General features: G+C 33.6%; 2 protein-coding genes across 3 annotated transcripts; both read left to right on the top strand.

The window, feature by feature from the left end:
* The first annotated feature begins 1783 nt into the window (after positions 1-1783).
* On the top strand, positions 1784-6870 carry LOC110706997 (cleavage and polyadenylation specificity factor subunit CG7185-like). Of its 2 annotated transcripts, none has more exons than XM_021885013.1 (3): positions 1784-1965; positions 2140-4453; positions 6487-6870. In XM_021885013.1, the coding sequence occupies exon 2, from the start codon at positions 2156-2158 to the stop codon at positions 4292-4294; it is 2139 nt and encodes a 712-aa protein (XP_021740705.1). In that variant the 5' UTR covers positions 1784-1965; positions 2140-2155; the 3' UTR covers positions 4295-4453; positions 6487-6870. The 2 variants fall into 2 exon arrangements, with proteins under 2 accessions (XP_021740705.1, XP_021740706.1); XM_021885014.1 differs by having other exon boundaries at positions 2132-4453.
* A 2074-nt stretch (positions 6871-8944) lies between these two features.
* LOC110706792 (protein FAR1-RELATED SEQUENCE 5-like) lies at positions 8945-11925 on the top strand. Its single transcript, XM_021884743.1, has 5 exons — positions 8945-9572; positions 9895-10208; positions 10649-10941; positions 11060-11254; positions 11723-11925. The coding sequence occupies exons 1-5, from the start codon at positions 8982-8984 to the stop codon at positions 11923-11925; spliced, it is 1596 nt and encodes a 531-aa protein (XP_021740435.1). The 5' UTR covers positions 8945-8981.
* Positions 11926-19344: the final 7419 nt, after the last annotated feature.

Raw genomic sequence — 19344 nt, 5'->3', positions numbered from 1 at the left:
ACTGAAGAGAAAAAAAAAACATATGTATATTATAAGGTATAAATAGTTTACTTTAAAAAAAAAAAAACTCAAATTTACAAGGCTACAATTGATAAGTTGTCTTTTACAAAGTATCTTAAAAACAGAAGAAAGTGACACGACTTTTTATTTGGAAAAATCGGGGTTGGATTTTATTCCAATAAAGTAAGTTCCGCCAAGGCACTAATGTCATGTATTCATGTGGGAAAGAGCTTAGAAATACATGTTTCACCCCATTTCGAGGTAGTAGTCTAGCCGCCAAATGAGCTGAAATATTATCACCCTTACGGATATGATATCAAGTTAAATAAGCAGACATAGAACTTAATAAACCTATATCTTCATTAATTTATCTAACGGGAAATGGTCTATGGATTCAAATTCAAACTTGTAAAACTTAATTGATAACCTAAATTACAATAATACTACATAATAAGTAAGCTGTTAACGAAATACTTCCTCCGTTTTTTAATAGCACAATTTGAATTTTCACTAGTCACACATCGCTCTTTGACTATCTTTTGCTCTTTATATATAAGAAAAAATATATATAATTGTGTGTGATCTTATTAAATTTGTCTTGAATTATACTTTTCAAATATCAAATTTTTATTAATTTAACATTTTAACCCTATCAAAGATATTAATATCGAAAATTTTCTATTAACTATTAACAAGAATAAAACACTAAATGATGTAATTTTTTTAGGAGGAAATGAGATCCACCGTGGGACCACCTTTATGATGTGCTACCATTGATCTATAGAAAATAATTAAAAAAAATAATAATAACTAGAAGACACATGTATTAAGGTACTTGTAAATTTTGAGTGACCATTCTCTAATTTGCGAAAACTTAGGCTCACCCAATATAAACTCACCCAAATAAGCACACCACATGAACACGATATTACTCCATTTGGTTCAATTCAATTAAGATATACCCTAAAAAAGTAGAGTTAAAAAATAAGGTGAGGGTGGATTTAAATAACTATAAGACAATCACTTATTTCGGTGCACATAAATAATTTTTTTACATCAATAAGTAATTCCCAATTTCAAATTCATGCATTGAATTCCAAATATTAATTGTGATGGTGAAACATGAAGAACATAATTACAAGAAATTCCAAGTTCATCTACTTGAAAAATCAACAACTTTTCTTTTGATGTGGCCTTAGGGCTTGTTTGGCATTATTTTTTATTTTCAGTTTTCAGTTTTTTTTTTTAAAACAAAAAACAGGAAACAAGAAAAATGTGTTTTCACTTTTATGTTGTCAGTTTTCTAAATTAGCATGATTTTAATAAGTTTGACTATTTTTTTTAATTAATTATATAACATATACTATACACTTTTAAAATACAAAAAAAAAAAAAACTGAAAACCACAACAATGCCTAACGAACCCTTATTAGGGTCTGTTCATATTTACTGAATTGAGCTGAACTGAACTGAACTGAACTAAGCTGAAATGAATATTTTATGAGAAAGGGAAATTAAGAGCTGAACTAAACTGAACTGAATTGAAAATAAGTAAATATGAACAGGCCCTTAGTTAATAATTTTCTTTTAAAAATACCATCTTGACTTTTTATTATCGTTTATTTACGATATTTATCACTTGATTTTTAAACTATTTTTTTAACTAATTAAAAAAAAGTGACCGAGGAAGGAGATAAACCCGGACTTGCTCGTAAAATTACCATTAACTTATTTAGTGATGAGTCTGATGACACAATGGAATACGGATCAGAATTTTCACCCCTCTCTCTCTCGAAAATCCCTTTATTTTTATTTTTAAAATTAAGTTATTCCTTTTCTTTTCAAATCACACACAATCTTCCAGATTAGGGTTTCCAAACTTTCTCTCTCTTCGTTTTTCCCTTTCATTTCTCTCCCTTTTCCCTCCAATCCAACACTCGTCGTCTGCAATTTCTTTCCTTTCTGGTAAGTCAAATCCGTAGAATTTCAATTTTTATTGTTGTTTCTGTTTATGGATTCAATTTGTTTGAAATTGTGTGCAACATTCGCTGTATTTTTGCACTAAATTTGCTTAATTTTGCCGTTAATTAGCTAGAAGTCACTAAGCTAACCCTAATTTTAACAATTTGAGAGGTTTAGAGAAGAAGGGGGAGAGATGGATGATGCTGAAGGAGTAGGAGGAGGGGGAGGAGATCAGGTGGAGCAATTCCACCGTAATGAAGCGATTTCTGCGGTTACTGATGAGGGTTTTGGTGAGGAAGATGATGATTACGAAGATCTTTATAATGATGTTAATGTAGGAGAAGGGTTTTTGCAATCTTTGCGGAAAAACGAGGAAGTAGGGTTTAGGAATGATGGTGAAAGTAGTAGGCTTGAACCTCCTCAGTCTCAATCTCAGCATCCTCCACCCCCCTTTTTGTCTGAGGATGATGGGTTGTCGATACCGGGTGTTGGGCAGGGTGAGGGAGAGAGAAAGTTTGAGGGTGATGTGGGTAGAGTAGATGGGTTTCAGAATCAGGGTTTAAGAGGGAATGATGTTAAAGGCCCTGTACAGCCTAATGGTGGTATGGGTTCTGGTTCAGGAGCTGGGGTGTCTGGTGCAGGACGTGGTTATGGAGGTGGACTGAGGGTTGAGTTAGGGCCGCATTCAAGTAAAGTAGGTGATGTAGATGAGCAAGCAGTTAATAGTATGCCACCTCAAGGGATTAGTCAACCCCAGCAACCACATGGTATGAGTGTAGGAAATGAGGGAATTGTTAGACAGGGTGGTGGAGGTGGGGTTGTGAATGGGACTGCTGGGAACATGAGTGGAACAGGAAGTTCTGCTGTGCAAGTTACGCCAATGGGTGCTGGTATGGGTGGTGCTGGTGGTGGAGGGGGTGGTGGGAATGTTCTTTTTGTTGGAGATTTGCATTGGTGGACTACGGATGCAGAACTTGAAACTGAGCTTGTCAAGTATGGGAATGTTAAAGAAGTTAAGTTCTTTGATGAAAAGGCTAGTGGGAAGTCGAAGGGATATTGCCAGGTTGAGTTCTATGATGCTGCTGCTGCTTTAGCTTGTAAGGAGGGAATGAATGGACATGTTTTCAATGGCAGGCCATGTGTCGTTGCATTTGCTTCTCCATTTACTGTCAAGAGGATGGGTGAGGCACAGGTTAATAGAAATCAACAGACGACACCACAAACACTTTCACAACCTAGGAGAGGCCCTGCTGAGGGTGGAAATAAGCCAACTGGGAACAACATATCAACTGGTGGCAATTACCAAGGTGGGGATCAAAACAGGAATTTTATGAGAGGCAGTTGGGGGAGAGGCAATCCTCAAGGCATGGGTGGTAGGGGCCCAGTTGGACCTATAAGAAACAGGCCTGCTGGTGGGATGGCTGGAAGAGGTATTATGGGGAATGGTGGCAATGGGTTTGGTCAAGGTATGGGGCCATCTCCTCCGATGATGCATCCTCAAGCCATGATGGGTCAAGGTTTTGATCCTGGTTTTGGAGGGCCTATGGGGAGAATGGGCAATTATGGTGGATTCCCGGGTGGACCTCAACCTCCATTTCAAGGATTAATGTCAAATTTCCCACCTGTGGGTAATGTTGGCCTGCCTGGAGTAGCTCCACACGTGAATCCTGCATTCTTTGGAAGAGGCATGCCCATGAATGGGATGGGAATGATGCCTAATGCTGGTGTTGATGGTCCTAATATGGGTATGTGGTCTGATCCCAATATGGGTGCATGGGCTGGTGATGAGCATGCTGGGAGAGCTGCTGAGTCTAGCTATGGGGAAGAAGCTGTGTCTGACCATCAATATGGAGAGGCAAGTCACGACCGGACTGGTTGGCAGAATCCTGTTAAAGAAAAGGTTCCTGATAGAGACTTTTCAGGGTCTTCTGATAGGAAGTATCGGGAAGATAGGGAGCCTGGATATGACAGGGATATACCTAGGGAGAAAGAGGCAGCACACGATCATGAATGGCCGGATAGAAGACATCGTGATGACAGAGAAACTCGTGACCGTGAGAGGGACCGTGATCGTGAACGCTCACGCGACCGTGATCGTGAGCGTTCTCGTGATCGAGATCGTGAGCGAGAAAGGGACAGGGATCGCTACAGAGAAGACAGAGATAGATATGCTGATCATCATAGGTACAGGGACCGTGAAGCAGATTATGATGAAGAATGGGAGAGGCGGCCATCGAGGACTCATAGTAAGTCCCGTGTGTCCCAAGAAGAAGAGCGTCCAAGATCTAGAGATGCTGACTATGGGAAGAGGAGGAGGATAACTTCTGAATAGCTGATATTTACTACTATGCTTGCTTTTGAGGCTGGATGACTGGGGGTTCACTGTGCTTCTTAGCTTCTACCTTTTTTGGGTCACAAGTTATGATTCATTTCTTAAGTCACTCATGTTCCTTATGTTTCTGGGGTGTGCTTTTCTACTCTCATGTAGGAGGTAAGTAATTTACCATCTCTTATTTCTCTCATGCCATTTTATCCACCTAGCCATCTTTGTTTCATTTCTGTTAACTTTATAAATGACCTTTATTACGTGCTGCTGCTTCATTCAAGTATAGAATTTATAAACCTTTGTTATTTATTAACAGTATAGCATTGAGAAATCCTTATTTTAATTTTTAGATATGTGATTAAGGGCCATCTATGAAAAAGCTTTAGGTTACTCCAATATTGTTTTATAAGACAGGACCAAATATTGTTTGTGTGTGTACGATTTACGTGCGCGTGCATTTGTGTTGATTGGTGTTATATGTGTCTTTTTGAATTCATGCTGATCTGCTCTTCGTTTTGAATTGTAATTGGCTTCTTATAAGCTCCTACAGGTTATCTTATTTTGGTGTAAATAGTGAAATTTTACCTATTGCACTGCAAACTATACAGTACTCATTTAATTTCTTCGCCCATTATGTAATATATGTTCTGGCCTGGGTTTCATGGTATACTCTTTCAGTTGGTGTTACAGGTCTATCTGCATGATCTAGACTTTATTTGATGTACTTGATTTTTGAATAAATATGAAGATTTTGTTGATTGTAGGTTCTTTACATCATAATTAAGTTGGTCTTTAGTTTGTTGTTACAACTTACACTGGACTGGAAGCTACTGAATGAAACTTTTTGTTATATAACATTTAATTATTATTTTCTATTCATTTAGTTTGGAGATTTATTTGTCTGTAGAAGTTGCTAATCTCATGAATGATACCTGTGGATCTTTTATCATCTCCTTTAAGTTTTGAATGTTGGGAGTTTTTTTTTTATTTTATTTTTTTATTTTTTTTATTTTTCCTGATGAATTAATATGAATCTTGGAATTTTCTCTTCTATTAATTTACAAAATTTCGTGCCTGCTGCTTTATCGAACTGTTCCTTGGTGATTCCTAGACTTGATAGGTGCGATAGGCATAGCCATTGCTAGAGGTAGCAAGTTATGAGGTTTGTGCTATAATGTGATCAAGTCTTTGGGAAAGGCTCGTGTAAGGACTAGGTCTTATAATATACTTGTAGCAAAAGATAGTAGGATCCTGAACTTGGTCATGTTCATGTATCTCATTTTGTTCTCAATGTTAATGTGAACATACCAAGCATAGTAAAAACTCTCAACTTTGTTGTGGTAATAACGTACAAGCCTCTTACTATCAACCTATGATATACAAACCATGATAGACTTCAAAGATTTTTGAAAATTGGAAAATTTGTCTAGAAGGGACTTATATGTTCACTATTTTGTCAGAAAGGACCTTATATTCTGAAGATTTTTGTTGTTTGGAAGGACCTTGACATTAGAATTCGGCGTTTTGACTTTGATTTTCCGACATTGACCCCCCCCCCCCACGTGCATGTCACATGGCATTAATAAAAATACCCTCTCACTTTTTTCCCCTTAACATTGGAATCCGGTGTTTGACTTTGCTAGTGTTTTGAAGGCTAGGGTTGGAGGGAAAAAGGGAAAAAAAGGGAGAGGGTAATTTTTTTAATGTCACGTGACATGCATGTGGGGGTCAATGCCGGGAAATCAAAGTTAAACGCCGAATTCCGATGTCAAGGTCTTTATAAACAACAAAACATACTTATAAGGTCTTTTTAGACAACTTTCGACATAAAAGGTCCTTGACAAAATGGTGAATATATTAGTCCCTTCCATACAAATTTGATCTAAAGTCTGCTATACAATGCTACTGTTATATAATTCTTGTAGAAACGTTTGCTCTAATAGGTTGTTCTGTGGCGTTTTTAACGAGTCCTTGAAGGTCATGCTTATTGCCCTGCCTAAAGCAGGATTCAGGAGACATGCTTGCAGAATATATTGGCTAATCTGGTTTTTTACTTTTAACTTTACTCATGGGAATGTTTGAAGTAATATACCATAAGTAATATTAATGCTTGGTTTATGTCTGTTCAGTCTTAGAATCTGTTTTTTTTTTCCTTTTCTTATTGTAAATATTATCTGATAAGATCTATTTGTTTGTAGTTGTTGAAGGCAACCTTGACTCAGAGACTGAAGCTGGACTGGGAGACTATTTGGAGATGAACATTACCTTGAGGTTTTGGAGTTGAAGTCGTATGCATGGTGTCCGGATCCTGCAAAGCATCACACCGCCCTTTTACCGTTTAGATGTTAGCTGTCTTTTCAGTTTTTACGTTCTAGTTGGAAATTTATCCATGAAAACTAGTGTTGTGGTTGATGATGCGTATGGCTTGAGAACCTTAAAAAAGTCTCAATATTCTGGAAATTAATATTTGGATGCTATGTAATACGAAGTAGGATTTAGCTCCCAGAGGTTGTTGCTTATGTTCTTTATATTTTGTTGGATTTTTGTTGTATCTTTCTCTTAGCTTCCTCTTTGTTGTATTCTTTGTAGTTGTCGCCTTTTAATTTCGTCGTGTGTATGTATTCCTGGCTATAGCTCATGTTGATCTTGTGTACATAAGTTTAGATGATTATAGAGAATTTTTCTAACCATTCTTTCAATACAAATTTCTTTCACATGATAAATTGATGGGATTTAGCTTTTGACTTGTTTTCTTTCTACTCCTTGAAGGCAGCTTGTAGTTTGACCTGGATATTACTCGGTTTTTTTTTTCTTTTCTTTTTTCTTCTTCTTTAAGCTCTCATAAGTGTACCGTTAATAGGTATCTTTCTTGTGATTTATGTTATGTTGCATTATATTGTATGTAAGATTAGAATTAGTTATAAAAATAATTTATAATTGATGAATATAAAAAAAATTGAAACTGTGGTCAAACAAATTAATATATGACATCTGATTTGTAATGTAATCAAGTCAATTGAATCCTTATTGTTGACCCAAATGATTTGATTATACACACATAATAATACAATACTATGCTTATGAGGCCCTTTATGGTTTCTTTTACTTGCATCAAAGTCTTTGATATCCAAAAATGGTTTTTCAAATTCAACTTTTAAAGTGAACTAATTAGTAAGTGGTATCATTTATATTTAACTTATTTTGACGATGGAGCTTATACTTGCACAATTTTTTTGTTGTTTGTGTGTATTGAGTGTTAACTTACTTAGCACGGAGTATGAACTATTTCATCTGAAATTTGTTAATCTTGTAATAATGTCAGAATTTAATAAAACTCATTTTGTCTAGCTTTTTTGTTTTGTTTTTTTTGTTTTTGATAGAATTTATTTTGAAGAGTTATATATATATATATATATATATATATATATAGGGCCGGGATCCGGTGAGAACCACCCTTTATGTGAGAATCCACACCTTATGTGAGAACAAATCTCAGCCGCTAGATTAGATGAAATCCAACTGCTGAGATTATAAGTCTGCCTACAACTAACTTTCAGCATCTAATTTATCTCTCCCCTCTATTCTGTCTGCAAATCAAAGCTCATCAATGGCAATTTACTTATCGATGGCGATTCACTGAGTATGCTCTTCTTTCGGCAAATTTCAGCGGTTTCTTTCTGCAATTTTCAACGGTCGCAATTTCACCACCATTAAGGTTTGTTTGTAATTTTAATTTTGAATTGCATGTTAATCTGAATATTCAATATATTTTGATTTTACATCTCTGAAAAATTTGGAATTGCATGTTAATTTTCGAATTACATTAATCGAATTGAATGTTTAATTGCATCAATTATTTGATTGAATTGAATCAATTATTTAGGTTTGATAGAGATTTTAATAATATCAGATTAAACTTTATAGTGATTGAATCAATTATTTATGTTCTTATTTTCAATCAAATTCAAAATGAGCAAATAAATTAAAATGAGCAAACCTAAATATGTATAATAGAACAAAGTGGATATGAAATGAGCAAAGTGGATATGGAATGAGCAAAGTCATATAAAAATGAGCAAATTGAACTTTGCTGTTATTATGTTCTTATTTTCAATCAAATTCAAAATGAGCAAATAAATTAAAATGAGCAAACCTAAATATGTATAATAGAACATTTAAAATGAGGTAACTACAATTAAAATGAGCAAATAATAATGACATTCATAATTAATTCAAGGATCTATAAGTTTTGCAAATATTAGCTTGTAAAAACACTAAGTATACAGAATTGTGTATGTATGTGTGTGCGTGTGTGAGAGTGTATGTGTGTGTGTGAGTGAGTGTAACAGTGTGTCTGTGTGTGAGTGTGAGTGTGATTGAGTGTAAGAGTTTATATATGTGGGCATTGAATTGCATGTTCATTTGACAAATGACCAAACCTATCCCCCCCTGCCCCCTCCTCTTTCTGCTTGCAATTGTGATTTCAGAAACTGATTTCAGTTATAATTATAGATTATGAAATTATTGAGTGTGTGTGTGTGTGTATGTGTGTGTGTGTGTGTGTGTGTGTGTGTGTGTAAGTGTGTATCTATGTCTGTGTGTGTGTAAGTTTGTTTAAGAATCTGATTTCAGTTCTAATTATTAAGAGTGCATGTGTGTGTTTAAGTGTGTTTAAGGAGGTGCATATTCACAAATGATGAGCAACAACGAACAAGTTGAGAGTCAATCAAGTACCATCACAAATGTGCCAACTACTCCTACAATAGTAGTTTCTCCTAAAGTAGCACCTTTGATCACTCCTGGAGGAACAAAAGAATGGCATCCAATATGCCCCAATGAGTTGAAACCAGCTATAGGGATGAAGTTTAATAATCTTGAAGAGGGCCTTGAATTTTATAAAGGCTATGCATTTGCTTCTGGTTTCAATACAAGGAAGTCTACAACTAAAAGACAAAGAAGAAGCAAAGAATTAAAATATCAGTATATCTTGTGCAATAAGGAAGGATACAAAGAAAAAAGAAAGACTACTGTAGAAAAAGATTTAAATTACAAGGAAGGGGAAAACAATGAAGAAAAATCTTCAATCAAAAGGAAGAGACTCGTTACTCGTGTTGGGTGCAAGGCACATATTGTCCTAAAGCATTGTGATGATAACACATTCATAGTGACAAAATTTCATGAGGGACATACTCATGCACTTTATACACCTAGCTGCAATCTATTCCAAAAAGAAGGAAGGAAAATGAACATTTTACACAAAAAAATAATTGTGAATAATTCTAAGGTAACACTTTCAAATTCTCTTATGTTTCATGAATTCTATGTATGTTCTAATAAAAGTTGTTTTCTCATTTGACAAATGAGCAAATAATTTTTTGCTCATTTGCCAAATGAGCATTGAATTGTTTCATGAATTCTCTTATGTTTCAAATTCTCTTATGTTTCATGAATTCTCTGTATGTTCTAATAAAAGCTGTTTGCTCATTTGACAAATGGGAAAATAATTTTTTTCACATTTGACAAATGAGCATTGAATTGTTTGCTCATTTTAAAAATGAGCATTGAATTATTTGCTCATGTGACAAACTGTTTTGTTCTTTAAATAGGTGAATATTGGTCCCGTTACAACTTTTCGAATGATGAAGGAAATTGTTGGAGGATATGAAAACATTGGTGCATCTAAGGAAGATTTCAAAAAATTTCATAGAGATTTAAAAGCATACATTCAAGGAAGCGATGCTCAAATGTTCGTGGATAACTTTACCAACAAAAAGCTGATGTGGAACGCTTTTTTCTTTGATTTTGAGATGGATGAAGATTATTGCCTTTGTAGAGCATTGTGGGCAGACCCCCTTTGTAAAAAGAGTTATGCTCTATTTGGTGATATGGTATCCTTTGATACCACATACCAAACCAATAGGTAATTCATTTATGTGTTATTACTAGCTCTGGCTGAAATTAATGACTTTGTTTTAAATAAAATTAGTTTAATTGCTCATTACTTCTATGTGAAAATTGAATATCCCCATAAGTCTAATATTCTTTGATAAGAGTATGTATATGGGCATTGAATTGCATGTTCATTTGACAAATGAGCATTAAATTATTTGCTCATTTGACAAATGAGCATTGAATTGTTTGCTCATTTCACAAATGAGCATTGAGTTATTTGCTTATATGACAAATGAACATTCAATTATTTGCACATTTGACAAAAGAGCAAAGAATTGTTTGCTTATTTCACAAATAAGCACTGAGTTATTAGCTCATTTGACAAATGAGCAATCGATTATTTGATAATTTTTCAAATGAGTATTAAATTATTTGCTCATTTAAACTTTATTTTGTATGTGTAAACAGGTACAACATGGTGTTTACTCCATTTACAGGCGTTGACCATCATAAGAATTGCATTAATTTTGCTGCTGGTTTCATAGCAAAGGAAGATATCGTGTCATTTGAATGGCTGTTCAGATCATTCCTCAAGGCAATGGGTGGGAATGAACCTAATTGTATGATCACAGATCAGGATCCAGCAATGAAAATTGCTATTAGAAGTGTGTTTAAGAAGACTGAACATCGGTTATGTATGTGGCACATAATGAAAAAGTTACCAGATAAGGTGGAGAAATCAATCATGCAAGAAGAAACTGGTTTCCTAAAAAAAATTATGTGCTTGCGTTTGGCACCTTGAAATTGAACCTGCTGAGTTTGAAGAAAGGTGGAACAAGGTGATGATTGAATACCACTTGGAACAACATGAATGGTTAGGTTATATGTACAAGATAAGAGATAAGTGGATTCCGGCGTATTTCAGAGATGTGTTCCTTGGAGGAATAATGCGTACAACATCAAGATCCGAAAGTGAAAATAACTTTTTCTGCTCCTTTATCAATCCTCATGTGTCACTTGTTGAGTTTTACTTGAGATATGAAGCTGCAATTGATGCCCAGAGACACACTCAAGGTCAGAATGATAATGATTCAAAGCACAAATATCCTGAGTGCAAAACACCACTAGGGATAGAAAAGCATGCCTCACATTTATATACTAACTCTGTCTTTTATGATTTTCAATACGAGGTTGAAATTGCTTGTTTTTCTTGTGGTGTTGATGAATTGAAGAAAGAAAATGAATTGGAAGTTGCAACAGTAAGTGAAGGAAATCGGGCTAGAACATTTGATGTTGTGTTTAATCCAAATAACTATGACACCACATGTTCTTGCAAGCTATTTTATAGGCAAGGAATTCCATGTAGACATATGATTTGGGTTTGAAAAGCAAAAAGGTTTGAAACCATTCCCGAGCAGTATATGCTACACAGGTGGACTACTATGGCATTAAAGAAACCAATTTTTGACTTGGGAGGAAACCTGTAGGAGCAATGTGCTAATATAATAGACAAGAAAAAATTGTTAAATGATTTATGGTCAGAGATACACACTTGTGTAAGTTTGGCAGAAGGCAAAGATGAAGATATTCAAGACCTTGTGATAAATCTTCAAGGAATAAGAAAGGATTTGGAAGCAAAGAGGATTGCAAGAAATAATGAAACAACAGCTGGAAGTGCAAAAAACAAAGAGCAAGATATTGAGCTATTGATTGGAGCTAGTGTGCCAACTGAAATAATTGTCTAACCTCCAAAAGTTTCAAAGAATAAAGGGACTGGAGTTCATGTATCAAATGAAGAGACTTCAAAAAAGAAAGCGACTGAGATTGATGTGTCAAATGTTGAAACAAGAGGTAGAAGTACAAAAAGGCTTAAGGGAGAAAAAGAAAAGGCTGTAGAGAAAAACCAAAAAAAGAAGAGATTATGTAGAGGTTGTGGTAAATTGAGTCATCATGATATTAGAAATTGTCCAAAAAAAGTGTAATGGTACTTTTATATACATATAAGATTTTGTTGAATTTTTATATTTAATAATATATTATTAATTTTGTACTAATCATAGTTTAATGCTTTGCAATATTGTTGAATTGAAAATAGACCATATTCAAATGAGTGACTAAATATTTGTTCATTTCTCGAATGAGCAATAATTCCTTGCTCATTAATCAAATGAGCAAATAGTTAACTACTCATTTTGTCAAATGAGCAAATAATTATTTGCTCATTTGGCAAGTGAGCAAATTAGCTATTATATGAACTTGGAACAATTGCACTCTTGTTTCATCTCCCAATCCAAAATTAGCTCTCCTTGGGTCAAATGAGCAAACATATCTTTTCTCAATCATCAAATGAGCAAGTAATTCCTTGTTCACTTGGAAAATAATCAAAAAAGGTAAAAGCTCATTTCTTAAATGAGCAAAAATAGTTGCTTATTTGTGAAATGAGCAAACATTTCTTTATTCATTTATCAAATGAGCAAGAAATTCTTTGAACATTTATCAAATGAGCAAGAATTCATTGATCTATCATTTAATGAGCAAACATCTGTTTGCTCATTTAACAAATGAACGAATATTTCAAATGAAAACGGCTGTATATAACAAGGTATGTGAAGTAAAAACAAATAAAAGATTGAATTTTAATTCAAATATAATCATCACTATAGTAAAAAAGGGTAGGCTTCTATTGGTAAAATCTGTTTATAAATTAGTTTTACATCATTCAAAGACTACTTAAAAGTAGATAAAATCTTAATTTACCCAATTCCCTAAACCAAAAAAGACAAATCATCACTACTAACTATTTAATTCCCTAACATTCAGCTTTCTTCAGTCTTTTGCTCTTTCTTCCTTGAACTTTTTCTTCTTCAGGCTTTTCTTTTTCAGCATTTTCTTCTCTGTCAGCAACATAAACTTTACTTTGCTTTTTCTTCTTCTGAGCAATTTCTTTAACAGATTGAATAGTGTTCACTTCACTTGTAATTATTCCCAGGGTGTACTTTTCACGAAGTTTAGTCAAGATTATCAGCTGCAAAACAAATAACATAATCAAACCCTATACAATTAAGGAGATTTCAATAACATGAGAAAACATGTAAAAGTAACACCACAAGTTGCAGTTGTAACTTGTAAGGCAATGGCCTACGGTATTGCTAGATTAATGGACCATAGACCTCAAAATTAAAGTAAACATTTGATAGGAATCCTTGCTCATTTGTCAAATGAGCAAACATTTCTTTACTCATTTGATAAATGAGCAAGTAATTTCTTGCTCATTTAGCAAATAATCAAAAAGTTAATTTCTCATTTCTTAAATGAGCAAAGAATTAGTTGCTCATTTGTGAAATGAGCAAACATTTCTTTGTTCATTTATGAACTGAACAAGTAAATCCTTGATCATTTGTCAAATGATCAAACATTTCTTTGCTCATTTGATAAATGAGCAAGTAATTTCTTGCTCATTTAGCAAATAATCAAAAAGTTAATTGCTCATTTCTCAAATGAGCAAAGAATTTACATTATTTTTCTTCAAACTAGGATCCCACTTTGCACAACCCATGTATGTTTCCATGAGTCTCATCACTGCAACTCCACAATGCAAATGATTTTTATCCGAAGACTTCCATGAACCATTAATCACAGAAATTTCCATCCGCTTGATATCATTTGCCAAAATAGAACTCTGTACATTTCCTTCACATTGAATAAAGTTTGAAAAAGCAGTTCTCTGAAAACAAAAACATCAAATAAGCAAACATAATAAAATCTAATCATTCAAGTAAAAGAAACAAACATAATGTGAATAGAGATTAACTTTTAAGCCATACCAAATGTTTTAAAAGTTGTTTATGATCTCCAGCATCTTCGTTATAATCAAAAAGCTCGATATTACCATTCAGTGTGGTAGTGTTAAAACATACCAAATAGTAATGATATTCTTCATAAACTGGGAAGAAAAAAAGCTGAATATCCTTGTGTGGTACAACTGATTTCATGTACAAATTCTCAGCAACCTCAAAAAACATCTTATTCCGATGGGCAACAGAATCTATCTCATAGTGAATAAGACAGTCCTACATGTTAAAGAAAAAAAAATTAATTACAACAAAAAAAACAAAATAATTCAATAAAACAAAATAAATGAAAGAATTTGAACTTACGGTAGCACTAAGGTCAAAAAAGAAACGAGAAGGAGAATTTGGATCTCTAAACTGCTCATTATAATTCAGAATGCTACACCAAGCATTAATGATCTTTGTATCAACTTTATATTTATTATAAAGATTCTCAAGATGTACTCTTAAAATTTCAAGACCATTCTCTCCATTAAATACTGGTTCACTGCATAAAAAGAATAAAGAAAGTTAGTATGACTAAAAAAAATGGAAGTTAATGTACAAGATAATAAATTCTATAGATAAAAAAAATACTTACAAACGATTTTTATCATCAGCAAACATTGCTCTCAAGACGCTCATCTGAACTGGTGATAATGGATTGTAAATTATCATAATGCGGGACTTAAAAGGTGATCTAAGAAGCACTGATGGCTGAGGTTTGCGTTTCTTTGGAATAGAACTCTTCTTTTCAGTATCACCTTTTCTCTTATGCACAATTAAAGCTTCTTGAGCATCAGAAATGAGATCTTGAGGATTAGCAATCAGAGCATCACCAACAGCTGGAGAAGCATCAGCAACAGAAGCACCAACTTGTGCACTGACAGAAGCAACTACAGGTTCAGTAGGCGCATTGCTAGGGGGAGAATTAGTTTCTTGAGAAAAGACTCCTAAACTGAATGTAGGAGTTCCAAATCCTTTGGCAAGTGAATGTCCTGAAGCAGATTTAAAACTTGAATCTCCAATTTTTTTGAACACATTTTTAGCAGCCCTATCTAAACATCCAACATCAGGGATACAACTTGCTATCTGAACACTTTCAGAAGCAATCTTAGTAACATCAATGGGTTCCGATTCATTTGGATGAACAACCATTGCATTGATTGAAGATTCAACATGCTTTTTGTTGCTTGAAATATGAGAAAACCTATCCCAAGCTTCAATTACTGCTGGATCTTACCAATACTCTTCATCTTGGCTAAATGAAAGAGTATTATCTTCAGTCAAAGTTTTGGAGCTCATCTTATGCTCATCACAAATGCCCATGGCATCTTCCTTCAACTTTTGTATCTTCTCGTTGTTTGAAAAATACTTGATGGCAGTTTCATGTTTTTGACTGAAATACATGTATGCCAAGACCAGGTTTTTAGATGCTGTTGCAAGCTCCATAAGGCATTTCTGTAAAAAAAAAATAAAAATAAAAAAAATACATAAATAAGATAAATATAAATGAGAAGAGTAAATATGAAATGAGCAAAGTGGATATGGAATGAGCAAAGTCATATAAAAATGAGCAAATTGAACTTTATATGAGCATTGAAGTTTTTGCTCATTTGACAAATGAGCAAAAAATTAATTGCTCATTAGACAAATGAGCAAAAAATTAAGAACTATAATGCTCTTGCTCACAAGAAATATCCACATATTTATCATATATGAGTTTCACAAGATTGCAGTAACCAAAGACCAACATTTACATAAAATACTTTTTCTATATTCATGACATGCATATGAGTAATGCAAAAGCACACATATGGCCACTTGCCTCTATGCATCATACTGAGAAGAACTCTAAAAATAAACAAAAAATTAATATTGGCTTCCAGAAAACTCATATAAATACCTTCTTTGGATCTCGTTCACTTTCTTCATTTTTTGTACGAATTGGATCAGATTGTTCCTAAAGACAAACAAAAACAAAACAAAAAAAAAAGAAAAAGAAAGTTAGAACAAGTTAAAAGAAAATATCCTAACAAATATAAACCAAGCTTACTTATAACACATAACCAATTGCATAATTTGCTCATCTGTCAAATGAGTAAAAAATTATTTGCTCATTTCAAATATGAGCAAGTAATTGCTTACTCATTAGACAAATGAGCAAAAATTAGTTGGTCATTTCCAAAAAGAACAAAGAATATTACTGTATATATGGTTACCTTATTGGCAACTACTTGAGTTTCCACTTCAGAAGGAATGAATTTTTCCTAAATAAAAAACAAAAAAGTTAAAAAAAGTAGGAAAAAAAGGAAAAAAATAAAATAGAAAATTATAGTTAAACACCATTTTAGGTTGTGTCATGCTAGAAGAACCAGCATCAAGCTTTTTAGCACGAATATTTCCAAGCCTCCCTTTAAAGAGTTCCAATTTCTCACGTGTTGACAACATAGCTGTTGTCCACCCTTTCAAGATTGGAATTTCACGTGCAGCTCGAACTTCCTCAAGTACAAATTGATCAACATATAATAACTACAAACAAGTAAGAAAAGAAAAATTAGTAAATTAAAAATCAACAAATAAGTAAGAAATACTACATTAAAAATATACAAAAATTATAGTAATACCATAAGAAACAATAAAGACCCAGGAAAAGAACGAGTTGGACGTTCTTCCCATAAAAGCTTGCTCTTCACGAGAGAATCAAGGATATACTTTGACCAATTCAAGTCCTTGATTTTATCAACATCAGAAAGAAATGTAAGAATATCAGAATTAATATTCATGTTTTGTTTCCCTGACAAAAAAATGAGCAAAACAAAAGAGAAATGAGCAAATAGAAATTTAAGTGAGCAAAATAAAATAGAAATGAGCAAACTAAATTGAAAATGAGCAAATTGAAAGTAAAATGAGCATAATAAAAATAAGAAGACTACCATTCATCAGTGTAGACACACAAAGAACTACAAAGTTCCGTTTGAACATAGCACCAGCTGACTTATGCTCCTTCAAAAACTCTTTAAGCTCCCCTATTTTGATAGAGAGTGAGTTGCTTTGGAATTGCTTTTTCCATTGTTGAATGACTTTTTTATTTCTGGAAAAATTATTTTTATCAATCTCTATGCCCCCTATTGGAAACCCAAGAACTTCATGCACATGGTCTTCAGTAATACGGAAAGGATCAGAATCAGGAATATTTAATGAGCACGTCTTAGCATCAAAGTGCTGCACCAACCATAAACCCAACCGCAAAGGCAGTTGGGTCACCTTCAAAAACTCCATCGACCCAAATCCTATATCTCTAACTGCTTTCAACTGATTTTGTGAAAGTAAAGCTGATTCCATAACTTGAACAATGGATGAGGGTGACATCCGACTATGCAATGTCCCATGAATGTGAGACTTCAAACCTTCCACTTCATTGCCTGACTTCAAACCTTGCAATTCATTGATGGATTTCATCTCCACTACCTTAATCATCTGTTTTTCTTTCTTTAATGTGTCCTTTAAAACCATTTTTCCTTTGTCATTAGAAGATCTTGTCTTGAAACTCATTCCTTTATATTGTGGCTGTGTAGAACGACCAACAACTCCTAATTGTGCTGGCCCTGCCGCATCTTCGTCACCACCAACAACTCCTAACTGTGATGCCCCTGCTGCATCTTGGTCACCACCAACTCTTAACTGTGATGCCCCTGCTGCATCTTGGTCACCACCAATAACTCTTAACTGTACCGCCCCTGCTGCATCTTGCTCACCAACATTAACAGCAGAATTTGTCTCAACAGATGTCCTGCTCAATAAAATAGGTATCCTTGATGTCAAATGAGCAAATACTTAGCTACTAATTTAACAAAATGAACAAAAACTTAAATGCTCATTTCTCAAATGAGCAAATAGTTAAATGCTCATTTGTCAAATGAGCAAATACTTAGTGCTAAAATGAAAAACAAAACATAAAATGAACAAGTTATCAACTACTTTCAAAGCTGTGAAGAAGTTAGAGAACTTGTTTTTAAACTCAAATTCTGTCTCACTGATATCTACTTTAAGACCTGATGTGCAACATAATGAACTAACTTCTAGGCTTCTGACGTGAAAAGCCGAACAGTAAAACGCCTTCAAACTATCAGTTTCTTGGCTTCTAATGTGAAAAGCCGAACTAAGTACACGACGAAGTTGGTAGCTTTGTGGTGACGATAGTAATAACATTGCACAGGGAATTTTGATTGTGATAATTACTAAGACAAACAAAAGAGATGAGAGCCCTGTACTCCCATCTTAAACTGTTTTTTTTTTCCTATTTTCTTTCACATACAAGTATTAACCTGTGGCAGTTTTAGATGTATTGAAAATTACTTCCCAACATAATCTACAACTTTTTATTTCTTGTATTTGTCAATTAAAAATCTAATATTTCATAAATGAACAACAAAACATAAAATGAACAAGTTATCAACTAATCTACAAGAACTCCCATACAAGTAATACAACTAATCAACTAATCTACAACAACAACAAAAATAATAATAACTCAAATAATAAAAATAAAATGAGCAGAAACACATACATTGTATTTTCTTGAGGAACATTTGCTGAATCCATAGCAATTACTTCTAGGTTTCCAAAAAAAACAAAGAAAATGTAAGATAATTACTCATATGAAGCAAAATTAAAACTAAAATCAACTAATAATTACTCAAATAAAGGTATAATCAAACAAAAAATAAGATAAAACCAGAAAATAAAACATAATTGAGAACTAAAGTAAACCGAAAATCAAATTAAAATACCTAAAATCAACATAATAGCACAAATTATCAGTGAATTGTAGGTTTCCAAAAAAACGAAAAAACTGGACAATTACGAAAATAAGCAAAATCAACTTGATAACTACTAAAAAAAACGAAAATAAAACTAAAATCAATGAAAAAAACAAAGTAAAACATTATCGACACAAATTGATAAACAATGTGAGCTGAAATCAGCGAAAATCAAACGAAAATTAAAATGAAAATCAACAAATGTAACTGACAAACGAAAATCAAAATGAAAATCAACAAATGTAACTGAATGTGACCTAAAATTAATTGAAGAACACGAAAATATAAACAATAAACTCACCTTGAAAAAGAATTGATGAAGATTGAAGGAGTAGTGATGAAAAATCAGAGAGAATAGCAGAGAGAAAGAGAGTAGAAAATAGATCAATTGTGAGGAGAGAGAAAATAGTGCGTGAAAGAGGAAGGAGAAGAGAGAAAAAACACAGGAGTTTTGTTTGACCGGGATTTAATTGTGGTCGTTGGATGAAATTGATCCAACGGTTATAATTAG

The sequence above is a fragment of the Chenopodium quinoa genome, unplaced genomic scaffold (assembly GCF_001683475.1).
Source record: "Chenopodium quinoa cultivar QQ74 unplaced genomic scaffold, ASM168347v1, whole genome shotgun sequence".
NCBI lineage: Eukaryota > Viridiplantae > Streptophyta > Magnoliopsida > Caryophyllales > Amaranthaceae > Chenopodium > Chenopodium quinoa.
The sequence above is the reverse complement of the archived record's forward strand: the minus strand, read 5'-3'. Positions and strand labels throughout refer to the sequence as shown.